Below are 13,847 nucleotides of genomic sequence, written 5' to 3' on the forward strand. Positions count from 1 at the left end.
TTTGATCTGTTTGCTTCCGTGCGAAATTATTTTGAGTTGCTCCCATTCACCCCCCCTCTGGTCGCATTTTCCGGTCCTACAATTGGTATCAGAGCCGGTTAAGGTTTTCTCATACCTAATCTGTTGTGAAATCCACTTGTGGCGATCATGACTTCGTCTTCACATCCACCTGCTTTTGATGGAACCGATTACCCGTACTGGAAGGCTCGCATGAGTGCCTTTCTCAAGGGGAAAGGGATTGCGATTTGGAATATTACAATTGATACGACTTATGTGATTCCAGCTGATCCCTCAAATGCAGCTCACGCTACAAAATATGAAAACAATAACAAAGCTGTAGATTTTCTCTTTGCTGCTTTGAGCAAATCTGAATTTGATCGTGTTTCTGACAAACAAGTTGCTCATGAGATTTGGTCTACTCTACAAAATTTTCATGAGGGCACCAACGCAGTGAAGATCCGGTTATTTGAAACTTACAGGCGCGAATATGATAATTTTATGCAATCGCCTGGTGAGTCTATCGAAAATCTTTTCGCTCGATTTTTGAGTCTTGTCAACAAAATGAAAGCCAACATAACGGTTATGCCGTATGATGATCATGCAAGGGCTCTCAAATTGTTGCATGCACTCGACTTGGATGTTTGGGGTACAAAAGTGGAAGCGATTGTTGAGTCTACTAATTATGAGACTCTTACAACTGATGAGCTTTTCAGTAAGCTTAAATCCAAAGAGATCGACATCCAATTTCGAAAAAAGCTTAACAATCCCACAGCTGGTTCTTCTTCAAATATTCCAATGGCTTTGGTTTCTGGGAGTACTAACACTAATGCTAATCTTTCATCTACTCCTAGTTTTGCTTTGTCCTCCTTGTGTCATATTGCAGATGATGAGTTGGAGGTATTTGATGATGATCAGCTTGTTTTGCTCACCAACAAGTTCAAGCGGGTATATGAAAACAGGCGAAATAGAAGGCGTTCAGAAGGATGCTTCAACTGTGGTGAGCGTGGACACTTCATTGCTGATTGTCCAAGCAAGGTGAAGGCACCGGAGCATGGCAACAGCTACAGGCGCCAGGAACAATCAAGGGACAGGAAGAACAAGAGTGATAGGCGTGGGAGAAAGAAGGGACAACAGAAGTTTACTGACAAGCAAATCAAGAAGGCTGCACATGTTCTCTTTTCTTCGCTGGGTAGCTTTGATTCAGATGCCTCCTACAACTCTAGTGATTCAGAGTCCGAAGATGAGAAGCCCAAAAAGACCAATGATGGAGGACTCTGTTTTCTTGCTGACATCAAGGGAGGCATGTGCACTATGGCTTTAAATGAGGGTGATGCATATGACTGCAGCAACGACTCTTCTGATAATGAGGTACAAAATTCTGCTGAAGAAGAAATTGAAGAGTTGACTAAACTTGTTGATAAACAAAATAAAATTCTAGCAAGACTTAAGGCTGATCATGATAGAATATCTGCTGAATTAAAAACACTAAAAGATGCTACACCTGCTGCTGTAGAATGTGAGGAATGTTCTATTCATATGGTTTCTATTTCTGAATTGCAATCTAAGCATGCTGTTTTAGTTGATAAATTTGATTGTGCTAAGATTGAATTGGAAGAACTTCGCTCTCGTTCTGTTTTACTTGGTGCTTGTGCTACTTGTCCAATTTTGCAAACTGAGTTGAATGTTGCTAAATGCCATATTGTTCAGTTGGAGAAACACACTTGTCCTATTTTACCTGAGTGTTTGACTTGTCCTACTTTTGTTGCTGAAATTTCCATCTTAAAGAAGGACAATGCTGCTTTAGAAGAAGAAAACACTCATTTGAGAACAATCCTTGGTTGGTGTTCTGTGCGTGAGCCCCAGATTGGTATGACTATTGCACAAATTAAAAGGGGTGAACATTTTGGTGTTGGTTATGATTTGAAGCGTACTTTTGGTAAAAAGAATGCATATGGTGAGAACAATGGGCCTACTCCCAGTGAGAAGAGTCCACCGGTCTCATCTGAAGGTTTTGTGGTAGAACCTCCCAAGTCTGTTCCTAAAAAGCAGGTTTGGAGGGTTAAACCCAAACACTTCAAAAGCCTGAATAACACATGGCCACCAACTTGTGAACATTTGGATAACCTTAAGCCTGATTTTTCTGGTTCCACTTCTAAGGCTAAGGTTGTCGTTGCTCCTACTCAAAATATTTACCATTGCGATTTTTGTGATCGTGATGGTCATTTGGCGGAATTTTGCTTCCGTAGGAAGCGTGCTGAACGACGTGATCGGTACCCTGCACATGGTGCCTATGATCGTAGTGACTCTAGACGAGCGCCAGTTGTTCGCTTTTCTGGTTTTCGCTCACGTAATAGTGCCCCTGCGTCATATAGGAATGACATGCCACGTTTTCCCCCTCGTGGGCATCGTCGTTCTTTCGAGAGATTTGATTTTGCTAATGCTTCTTTTGAGCAAATGGCCCAGCACTGGTTTTCATTGCATTATCCTAACCCCAGTGTTGAGTCATTAGCTCACTCTCGTGTTCGCTATTGATTGCAGGATGGAGGCGAGGAGAACATATGGATAATGGACTCTGGTTGTTCGCGTCACATGACCGGAGATGATAGATGGTTCTCCAGCCTCACCCCCGCGAGCGGTAAAGAATACATTACATTCGGGGACAATAGTAAAGGAAAAGTGATGGCACATGGCTGTATCAAGGTAACCAATAAATTCATGCTAAAGGACGTCGCGAAGGTACGGAACTTACATTATAACTTGCTTTCTGTCTCACAACTTCTTGATGATGGTTTTGAAGTGCGTTTTAAGAAAGGCAATTCGCGAGTTCTAGATTCTATCGGTAACCTTGTTTGTCAAATCTCCCCCTTTGGACGAATTTTCATGGTTGATTTCTCTAAATCTTTTGGACAAGCTCGTTGTTTGGTTGCTCATGGTTCTCTCCCCATTTGGAAGTGGCATCGTCGTTTGGGTCACTTGAGCTTTGATTTACTATGCCGTTTGAGTTCGATGGGTTTGATAGATGGTTTACCGAAACTCAAGTTTGAGAAAGATTTGGTTTGTGCTCCTTGCAAACATGGCAAAATGATTGCGGCTTCTCATGCACCTGTGACTCAGGTGATGACAGAACGACCGGGTGAGTTGTTACATATGGACACTGTAGGTCCAGCCCGTGTTCGTTCTGCTGGTGGGAAGTGGTATGTGCTCGTCATTGTGGATGATTTTTCTCGTTATTCATGGGTGTTCTTTTTGGAATCCAAGGATGAGGCTTTTCAATTTATTCATGATCTTGTTCTAAAGCTGAAAAATGAGTTATCCAATAATGTCGTTAGAGCAATTCGCAGTGATAATGGCACAGAATTCAAGAATGCTCGAATGAAATCTTTTTGTTCAGAACAGGGTCTTGATCATCAGTTTTCCTCACCGTATGTCCCCCCTCAGAATGGTGTTGTTGAAAGGAAAAATCGAACGCTTGTTGAGATGGCTAGGACAATGCTTGATGAACATAAAACCCCTAGACGTTTTTGGGCTGAGGCGATCAATACCGCTTGCTATGTTGCTAATCGTATTTTTCTGAGAGCTTTTCTGGGGAAAACATCTTATGAGTTGAGATATGGTCGTTGTCCAAAAGTTTCTCATTTTTGCGTATTTGGTTGTAAATGCTTTATTCTGAAAAAAGGAAATTTGGACAAATTTGAATCACGTTCTTCTGATGGGTTGTTCTTGGGGTATGCTTTGCAAGGGCGAGCTTACCGGGTTCTTAATCTTGATACTAATCGCATCGAGGAGACATGTGAGGTCACCTTCGACGAGACGATGCCTTGTTTCTCTTCTGCTTTTGAGTGTGCAGGTGATGATGAGATTGGACAAAACATTTTTGAAGATGAGGTTGATGGACTTGACGATGATGATGATGCAACAGAGGATCCAGCTGTGCTCGAGGCAACTCCCATTCAGACGCCTAGCAGCACGATAGACGATGGGCCTTCAGAGCTTTTCACATCCACAGCAGATCCTGCAGCTATACCTATTGTTGATCATGAACCAGCTACAATTGAGGGGGAGGCAACTTCTGTTAGAACAGCACCTCGACATATTCAGCGTCGCCATCCACCTCAACAAATGATAGGTAACTTGAATGAGCGCACGACAAGGTATAGATCTAGAAATCAATGTGTCCTTGCGCATTCTGCATTTGTTGCCTCTTTTGAACCCCGTGATGTTGGACATGCGCTGTCTGATTCTAATTGGGTCAATGCCATGCATGAGGAGTTAGAAAATTTTGAACGAAATCAGGTTTGGGTTTTGGTTGATCCACCTTTTTCTTGCAAACCAATTGGTACTAAATGGGTTTTTAAGAACAAACAAGGGGAAGATGGTCTTGTTGTCAGAAACAAAGCCAGATTGGTGGCTCAGGGTTTCTGTCAAAAGGAGGGTATTGATTATGGTGAAACTTTTGCTCCTGTTGCTCGTTTAGAAGCTATTCGCATTTTGCTTGCTTTTGCTGCCTCACGTGGTTTTAAGCTTTATCAAATGGACGTGAAGAGTGCCTTTTTGAATGGGTATATAGAAGAGGAAGTTTATGTTAAACAACCCCCTGGTTTTGAACATCCTAAATTTCCTAATCATGTTTTCAAGTTACAAAAGGCTTTATATGGGTTGAAGCAAGCACCTCGTGCTTGGTATGCTAGACTGAAAACTTTTCTACTTGAAAATGGGTTCAAAATGGGTTCTGTTGATAAAACTTTATTTCTCCTCAGACAAGGCAATGATTCTCTAATAGTTCAGATATACGTGGATGATATCATTTTTGGTGGTTCGTCTCATTTTCTTGTTGCAAAGTTTGCAGAATCGATGAGTAAGGAGTTTGAGATGTCTATGATGGGTGAGTTGACCTTTTTCCTAGGATTGCAAATTAAACAAACACAGGAAGGGACATTTGTGCATCAGGGAAAATATACAATGGATGTCCTGAAGAAGTTCGACATGGCTGATGCTAAGCCAATTTCAACGCCCATTCCGACTAGCGCAGCTTTGGATGCTGATGAAGATGGAGAATCCGTGGATCAGAAGGAATATAGAAGCATGATTGGGTCACTTTTGTACTTGACTGCGACGAGACCGGATATACACTTTGCTGTGTGTCTGTGCGCTCGTTTTCAGGCATCTCCCAGGACCTCTCACCGTCAGGCGGTGAAGCGCATAATGAGGTACCTTCGTTTCACTCCTGAATTTGGCCTTTGGTACTCTGCTTCTTCGACGCTCAGTTTGTGTGGTTATTCGGATGCTGATTTTGCTGGGTGTCGTTTGGATAGAAAATCTACATCAGGTACTTGCCAGTTTTTGGGTTCTTCTCTTGTTTCTTGGTCCTCTAGAAAACAATCCAATATTGCTCAATCTACTACAGAGGCCGAGTATGTTGCTGCTGCTAGTTGTTGTTCTCAGCTTTTATGGATGATAGCAACCCTTCGCGATTTTGGTTTGTCGTTTTCTCATGTTCCTCTCTTGTGTGATAGCACCAGTGCCATCAGTGTTGCTAAGAATCCTGTGCTGCATTCTAAAACGAAACATATTGATGTTCGTTATCATTTTCTAAGAGATCATGTTGAAAAGGGTGATATTGAGCTTAAGCATGTTGATACTAGTCAGCAGTTGGCTGATATTTTAACTAAACCACTCGATCAAGCCACGTTTGCACGTTTGCGTGGTGAGTTTGGTGTGTGTTATCCTTTCTAGTATTAATGTTTTTGTCGCTTCGGTTACATATGCCTTATACTTGTTTCAGCGAATTTGTGATAAATGCCTTTGGAGAGGTTGTGATGCTTTGGGTGACCATATTTTGTTTTGAAAACAGCACACAGATACTTCATGATTTTATCAGGCTTGTTTACATGTTCTTGTTCTAGTATCTGGTTGAATACTCGACATATATCTTGCTCACGGTTCGGTTTTGGCTCCTTTCAATGGGTCAAAGACCGGTTCGTCACTGTGAATGTAGCTTCTTTTGGGCCTATGAAAGAACAAATGTTCTTTGTGTCGCAAAGACACACATGAACCGGGCACTCTATAGTCCAGGGGCTGTCAAAAGATCCCAGATCAGCAGGGACAACAAAAGAAAAATGGGTTCAGTATTCAGCATATAACATTGGGAACAATATATATGATGCTGAGATTTGGGTTTGTATATACAGACTTGTGCTTTAGGCATGGCAGCCTAAGTTGGTTACTCACAGCTTGCCCCAGTCGCAGGTGTTGTGTGTGCCACGGGTTTGTCTTTCATGGCATAGACCTGATTCAAGCATTTGCAGTGAACTTTGATTGGAAGCTTTGTTACCCGTCGTGTGAGCTTGCTATATGTCTTGTCTTCAGCTTGATACTGGCTTTGAATTTGTTTGCATGGTCTGACTAATTGGTTTTCAAAAGGTTCTAATTTAAATTTCTATGGTCATTGCATTGTGTTGCTGCTTTTCTGAACAGCTGGTTTTGCTGGTTCGCTGGTATAAGTATTTGATATATGTCTCTGAAGCTTCTATCTGTGCCGTCCCCTCATGTATCTTTTACTTGATGGAGTGCTTTGTCAACAAGGGGGAGAATGAGTGACACAAATTCATTGCTGAGTCTCAGGGGGAGGTTGAGTTTGAGCATTTTGACAGGGGGAGTTTGTCAGCTTTGGAGCTTTTCAGTTACTCTTGTATTTGTCTTGATTGTGTCGAGCCTAGCTTTTGTTGCTAGCCCATGTCTTTGGGGATCAAGTTTGTTAGATTGTTTTCTTTTCTTTCTTCTTTTACTCTATTTTTGTTTGAATAAATTTGTGTGGTGTGGTGTTGTCAATGCACTCATCAAGGGGGAGATTGAGATGCCCGTGGGGCTAGGACCTTGTGATGAGTGATTGAACAACACAGTGTGCGTGTGACGTTTCTCTTGGTTGGTGTCGATGCAGGTGATAGGTGGAGACTGAACATGCGGCGACGTGTGAAGAATGAAGATATGATGCCACGCCGATGGACTGAGAGCGGTGAAGGGTGGATCAAGACTTGCGTTCGAGGGATTTGAGATCGTGCGGTGTATGTCTACTGTACCTGACGACACAGCGAGAGAACGTTGGTGGACGGTTTCTTGGTTAAGCCACAAAACCAAGATCCCGGACGTTCGTTGCGGCGGACGTGGCTGAAGACGGGGACAATTGTCGATCGCGAGAAGATTCCGGATCGTCGTGCGGCGAGATCACGGGACGCCATGGTGCTAGATGGAAGGATCGCGGACATCGAGATTGTTTGCCGTGGAGGATGATATTGAGTGATACGCGCCGATTACGTTAATTTGATTTACGTAATGGCAAATTTGTAATTTAGGTAGTGCCACCCTATGGGTTATAAATATGTGGCACCTAGGATTGAGGGGTATGCGTTTTTAGGGTTTTTGGGCGTTTGCTACAGTAGCCGCCGTGAACAGTTCCGCGCTACAGTAGCCGCCGTGAACAGTTCCGCACTACAGTAGCCGCCTCCCTGAAGCTCTTCTTGCGTGCACTCCTCTCTCCAGTCTAGCCTAGGGTTTAATTCCTAGTGAGGGATTTTTGTTGATCTCTCTAATCAAGAGAGGGAGGACGATCGGGCGGAGGCTAGATGCAATTTTGTAAGAACAAGTACTTGGTTTAATACTTTATCATTAAGTATTGTTCTTCGTTTCATTGCATCGTGCTTATTTGTTCTTCGTCAGGTTTATCGTCGGTTTCAATCTAGGTTTTCTTGATCCGCATTTTATACTTAATTTCCTTGCATAATATTTTGAGAATAGATTTCTAGTGATCTTGTGAACCTATGTTTCGAGTTTCCTCGCGTTTGGATCTAATTTGCTAAAGTTCTTGAAATTTGGGAGTTTGATCTGTTTGCTTCCGTGCGAAATTATTTTGAGTTGCTCCCATTCACCCCCCTCTGGTCGCATTTTCCGGTCCTACAGTTTGGCTTCTAAAGGGCGACGTCGAGCGGCGTCCTGTAGAGCTGTGAGCTAGTCGCCGTCATCTTCCCACGGTTCGTCGAACACCGAGCTCGCGAGCGCAGCTGGTGAGGCGGCGGCCCGTCTCCTCGATCTGGTACGCGGGGCGGAAGCCAGGATGGGATAGGTCGATGCTGGTGATCCTGACCTCCGGCGGGCCGCCTTGCCGGGCGGCGAGCCCGCACAGCAAGCCCGACCACTGGAACCCATAGCTGATGCCGTAGTCAACGAGGTGTAGGCGGCGGCGCCATTGATGCAGAGCTCGACGGAGCAGCTGCGTTGCATGCTGTGGAGTGGGGATCGCGCGAGGGCAACATATAGGAAAGCAGAAGATGAGAGTGAGGGAGGAGAGTGCTTCTCCATAGATCTACACTTGGGCTCCAACGCCGGGGGTGGGGGTAGAAGAAACCGGCCGGCGGGAGGCGGCCATCTCCCCGAGCGCCGCAACGTCGAGTCGCTGGAGCGCTCTGGTTTTTTCTTTTTGGTGTTTTGCGGTTCTCGAACATGGGCCAAATCACGTATATGGGCCGGGACATCGAACTTTTATGTGCTTATTTGCGTGTATCATCGGATGCTAAACAAACGTCATCAGGCGTAGCTGAGTCCCTCTGCCATTCAGAGAGCAAATGTAGATGATCTCGTTCCCAAAAGAGATCTACCTCCCCCCCCCTGTAACCTCTGTCTGCTAATGGACCTGGCCAATAAAGAGCCATAATTAATGGATAAATCAGGTGGGAGCCTCCCCTGTTTTTTTTTTCAAAAACCAGCAGGAGCACTGCCAAATCATTTGAGGGGGAGCAAATGTTCAAACATAGTACTTGCGGACTCTATGGCAATGGGGAAGAGGACCGGCTACAATAAGGCTTTTCAGAGAGCAACTGGAGCTGCAAGTATTGGAGGAATTGTCAGGGGACCGTAGAGGCAGGGGCGGATTTCAGCCTAGGGGGGCATGGCACTAGGTATGGCTAGGCGAACTTGAAATCCAAACTCGAGAAACCCGAGCCTAATCCAGAAAAACTGATGACGTACTATTACGGGTCGCAAATCCAAAAATCCAAAATTATTATGGGTAAATCGGGTTTAGAACCCGGTACCCGAAATACCCTAGAAAACCCGAACTTCAGCCCAATTATCCAAGTACCCAACATTTCCCTTAGCAGCCCAAGTGGCAAGTGCGCAACGTTTCAGCCAGGCCCACCAAATTACCTTTAGGGTCTGATTGGTTCGTTTCTCGGTTGGACCAGGCTCGCACCACGGAACCAGGCCACGGTCAGCCAGGCCCGCAGCATGCATCTCCATCACGTTTGGTTGATTGTTTCGTTCCAGCCAGGCCACATGAAGAACCGATTGGTTGCATGCATCTCTGACCGCACATGTATGCTGAGTTGCTGACAGTGTGTTTCGATGACAGCTACCTGCCCATATAGCTGGCCAACTGGGCCGAGCCCGTTGGGCCGGCACGGGCCCGGCCCAAGAAAGCACGGCACTGTCCCGGTCCGGCCCGGGAGCAGGCGGGCTAGTGCCGGGCCCGTGCCAGGCGCCGGGCCGTGCCTGGGCCGCGATCAAGGCCCACGGCACTAGCACGGGCCCGGCCCGACAGAAGCGGCGGCACGGGGAGGCACGGCCTCGGCCCGTGAGGCACGGAGGCGGCCCGATGGGCACGCCGCAGCCTCCCCCCCGCGCCTCCGGTGACCGTTGGATCGTCCCGTTGGGGAGTCGATCCGCCCGTTGGTGGCTGGGCTATATAAGCCCCGGCGCCGGCCGCCCTCCCTCCCAACCCTAACCCTGATTCATTTCCTCCCCCCGGCAGCCGGCCAGCCGCTCGCCTCGCCCCTCTTCTCGTCTCTGATCTCTCACCCTCTCGCCTCTCGGCCTCTCCCCTCGTCTTCCTGAACTCCGGTGAGAGGCCGGGGCCTGGTGCCGGCACTAGCAGACGGCACGGCCTTGGAGACCCATCATCTCGATCTCGCACAGACCATGTAGCGTCCTCATCTCCTTGTCGTCCTCCTCGTCATCTCCGTCGCCATCGCCGCCGCCGGACTCTGGTGCTCCGGATCCGGATCTAGCGTAAGTGAAACGAATCCTCTCCCTTTCGTACCTATTCTCTCAGTCTCAGACTCTCACTCACTTCTTCAGTTCTTCTGTAGATGTAGAAGGGATCCGTTGAGGAACCAGGGCCGGAAGCGGAGGGCTGGATCCGTGCTTCATCCACGTCGCCGGTGCACCTGGTGCTCCAGCTACAAAGGTAAGTCCCAAACCCTAACCCTAAACCTAGATCCAGTCATCCAGTACCGTTTCTTCTCCAAGATTTAACCCTAACCCCTGTTCTTTTCTGTGTTGCATTGTAGCTGTTGAGGAACCAGGTCACTGGCGCTTGAGCATGGCCGGATCTGACGAAGAGACGGTGGAGGTGGGCATGAACGAGGAGCGGCGGTTGTGCGGCTTGGCCGGAGATGACGACGAGGACAACATGGACGAGGACCGCGCTGCCCTATTCGGCGCAACCGCTGATGATGCTATTCCCGTCGACGGCGACGGCGAACACGTTGAGGAACCACCTGCACCTGACGGTAACACCGCCAAGCGCCCACGCCCCTCTACCTCTCCTGTCTGGGCTGACTATGAGAAACTATTCAAGGAAATCAATGGTAAGACGGTCAGGTATGGAGCTCGATGCCTTCACTGCTCTAAGGTCTACTCTGGTTTCTCTAGTGGTGGCACTGGTCACTTATCCCGGCACATTTTAGTTTGCGTTAAGAAGCGTGAAAAGGATCGCATGTCTCAGTCTCAAATCTCTTTTACTTCTGATGGTAGTATGCGTACTTGGGACTACTGTCCTATGCGCGCTCGTACTGAACTTGTTCGATTGATTGCTAGACTAGATGTTCCTATCTCTCTTGGTGAATCTGAGGCTTTTGTCGAGTACATTAAAAATGCTCACAATCCTAAATATACTAAAGTGTCTAGGCAAACCACCTCTAGAGACATACTAAAGTACTTCACTGATTGCAAGGCTAAACTTGTTGAGACTTTTACTACTTCTATTAACTGTGTGTGTCTAACCTCCGACATTTGGTCTGGTAATGCCAAAGAGGATTACATTAGTGTTGTTGCTCACTACATAAACTCTGACTGGCAACTAGAGAAGAGGGTGCTTGGTCTGGTTCTTATTGATGTGTCCCACAATGGACAAAATATTGCTGACCGTGTAGCATCTGTTCTTGCTGATTATGGTTTGTCTGAAAAGGTGTTTGCTGTTACTTTGGACAATGCATCGTCTAATGCATCAGCCATGCATAAACTGAAACCTATTCTGTCTAAATACCTTGGTCTTGAAGTAATTGATGAATCAGAGTATGCATCATCTAGTTTAAACAATGCAGTCAATTCTATATTCTTGCATCAGCGTTGTGCATGTCATATTCTGAATCTGATTGTCAAGGAGGCACTAACTACTCTTAAGCCTTTGATAGAAACATTTAGAACTGCAATATCATTTTTAAATTCATCTAATCAGAGGATTGCTGCATATAAAAGCTACTGCATTGCAACTGGTGTTAGGCCTAGAAAGTTTCAACTGGACATGGAGGTTAGGTGGAATTCTACCTACCTAATGCTTAAACATCTGTTTCCTCATAAGTCCCCTTTCACTACTTTCATCCAAGCTCAGTATCCTAGGGATGAAGGTGAGCCTTTGCTGTTAACTGAGGATCATTGGATGATGGCACAAAAAGTGCTATCCTTTCTTGAGTTGTTTTATGATGCTACTGTCACATTGTCTGGTGTGTACTATCCTACATCTCCACTTATGATTCATTATCTTGTTAAGATTTCTCTGCACCTAAAAAACTATGCTAATGATGTGCACATCAGATCTGTGGTGCAACCTATGATAGACAAATATAATAAGTATTGGAGGGACATACCTTTGCTTTACTCTTTTGCATTCATCTTGGACCCCAGAGCTAAAATGAAAGGTTTTACTAGGGTGCTAAGAAGGCTAGGTAATCTCACCAGTACTGATTATTCTGCTTATTTGGTTGGCACTAGAGCTAGACTTGCTGATGTTTACAATAAATATGATGAGAAATATGGTGCTGTTAGGTTGAGGAGGACTGACCCTCCTGTCCTGTCTGGTAAGTCAAGATCTGCTTGGGATGAAATATATGATGATGATGGTCCTGTTTTGGGTGGTGTTATCTTGCCTGGTAATCCTAACATGTCTAGAGATACATCTGCAACTTCTCTACTGAATGCAGTAAGGTCATCAGCTTCTAATGCTTCTGAACTTGTGTCCTACTTGGACTGTGACACTGTAAACCACCTAACTGATGACTTTAACATCTTGGACTGGTGGCATCAACACAAACTTACATATCCAGTATTGTCAATCATGGCTAAAGATATCTTAACTGTTCCTGTGTCTACCATATCTTCAGAATCCACTTTTAGTATGACAGGCAGGATTATCGAGGAGCGGCGAAGGAGTTTGAAGCCTGAAATGGTGGAGATGCTGACCTGCATCAAAGACTGGGAGGCTGCAGAAGCAAGACTGCAACAGAATGTGGAGGACAAGGAGCTTGAGGAAGCTTTTGAAGAACTTTATCTTGATTCATGATCATTTATGTAATGGCCTGTAATATTTAGGACTTGGACTATAGAACTTTAAGTTTGAACTGTGATGTAATGAACTACTTAATTGGAGCTTGGCTGTACTCTTTTTCCCTCTCTAGGGTTTCTCACAAGGGTGAGTTTTACCTAGAGAGGTTTTTAATGAGGCAGCCATTGCACAAGCTCCTAATAAAATTGATTTTTTGTTAACTATTTGAGTTTGGTTTGTGTCTGAGTTTGATTCAGTTCAATTTCTTATCTGTTATTTGCTTCTATATGTTTGAGACTTGAAAGTGCTTGAAATTTAGAGTTGAATGATGTGTTTTGGCTATAGTGCTAGTGCCGGCACTGGCACTACTGTGCCCCTTGGCACGGCACGGCACGGCAAAGTGTTAGCCGTGTCGTGCTAGTGCCTTGACACCGGCACGGTGGCACTACTGGGCACGGCACGGCTAGTTTGCCGTGCCACTTAGTGCCGTGCCAGGTCGTGCCGTGCCTGGCACGGGCCGTGCCGTGTAGTGCCGTGCCGGCACGTTTGGACAGCTATACCTGCCCATGACTTGCACGCGCGGAGCCAGGCTGCCGGGAAACGCCCGATTTTACCTTCTCCCGCGAGCCAGCCCGTGATGCCTTATGCATCTGACCAGTCAGGCTCGATCCAAGGTATAGACAACCAATCATGCTGCCCTTGCACCCCACTGCCCTGGCCAGCCCATATTCGGGTAACCACCGTAACCCTAGTCCCCCACACGGTACCACCGAATACCGATCCACCACCACCGTGGTAGGGACCAGAGAGGTGCACGATATTGGGCTGCGCATTTGCTGGGCTACCGACTACCGCACCCACAATTGACCGTCGTCCCTCGCAGCTGTCCCTCCCTCCCTCTCGGTCTCTCCACACACTGTCGCGCCTCGCCCAAGGACAGGAGCGGCGCGGATCCTAGCGGAGGCCGGACGGCCGGATCAGCGGCGACGCCTGGAGGCTCGAGGCGCTTCGGCGCCGTTCGACATGCGTTATTAGCTAGCTCGTGCTGCGCTGTGTCGCGGTGCACCCATGCCTGTGCGGTGAACAGCGGAGAACGTCGCTGCGGAGCCGCACAAGTAGCTAGCCAAGCATGCACGTCAATAGAGGACGCGTATCTTACCAAGCTGCTAATCTGCATAACAGGTTGAAGCATTAGCCTGTTTGGAAGGTCTCAAGCTCGCTGTGGAATGGGTAAGAAAGCCTATGATCTATTGATCCT

The 13,847-nt window shown here is 46.5% G+C and overlaps 2 protein-coding genes across 3 annotated transcripts; both read left to right on the forward strand.

Annotated features, from left to right (window-relative positions):
* Positions 1-582: 582 nt before the first annotated feature.
* Positions 583-4,123, forward strand: LOC120662299. The gene is made up of 4 exons (XM_039941477.1): positions 583-2,049; positions 2,539-2,635; positions 3,677-3,939; positions 4,046-4,123. The coding sequence occupies exons 1-4, from the start codon at positions 583-585 to the stop codon at positions 4,121-4,123; spliced, it is 1,905 nt and encodes a 634-aa protein (XP_039797411.1).
* Positions 4,124-9,774: 5,651 nt separating this feature from the next.
* LOC120659483 (zinc finger BED domain-containing protein RICESLEEPER 2-like) lies at positions 9,775-12,810 on the forward strand. Of its 2 annotated transcripts, none has more exons than XM_039937645.1 (3): positions 9,775-10,056; positions 10,126-10,234; positions 10,338-12,810. In XM_039937645.1, exon 3 carries the CDS (start codon positions 10,370-10,372, stop codon positions 12,605-12,607), a length of 2,238 nt encoding a protein of 745 aa, XP_039793579.1. In that variant the 5' UTR covers positions 9,775-10,056; positions 10,126-10,234; positions 10,338-10,369; the 3' UTR covers positions 12,608-12,810. The 2 variants fall into 2 exon arrangements, with proteins under 2 accessions (XP_039793579.1, XP_039793578.1); XM_039937644.1 differs by having other exon boundaries at positions 10,137-10,234.
* The last annotated feature ends 1,037 nt before the right edge of the window (positions 12,811-13,847 follow it).

Source organism: Panicum virgatum, chromosome 2N (genome assembly GCF_016808335.1).
Source record: "Panicum virgatum strain AP13 chromosome 2N, P.virgatum_v5, whole genome shotgun sequence".
Lineage (NCBI taxonomy): Eukaryota > Viridiplantae > Streptophyta > Magnoliopsida > Poales > Poaceae > Panicum > Panicum virgatum.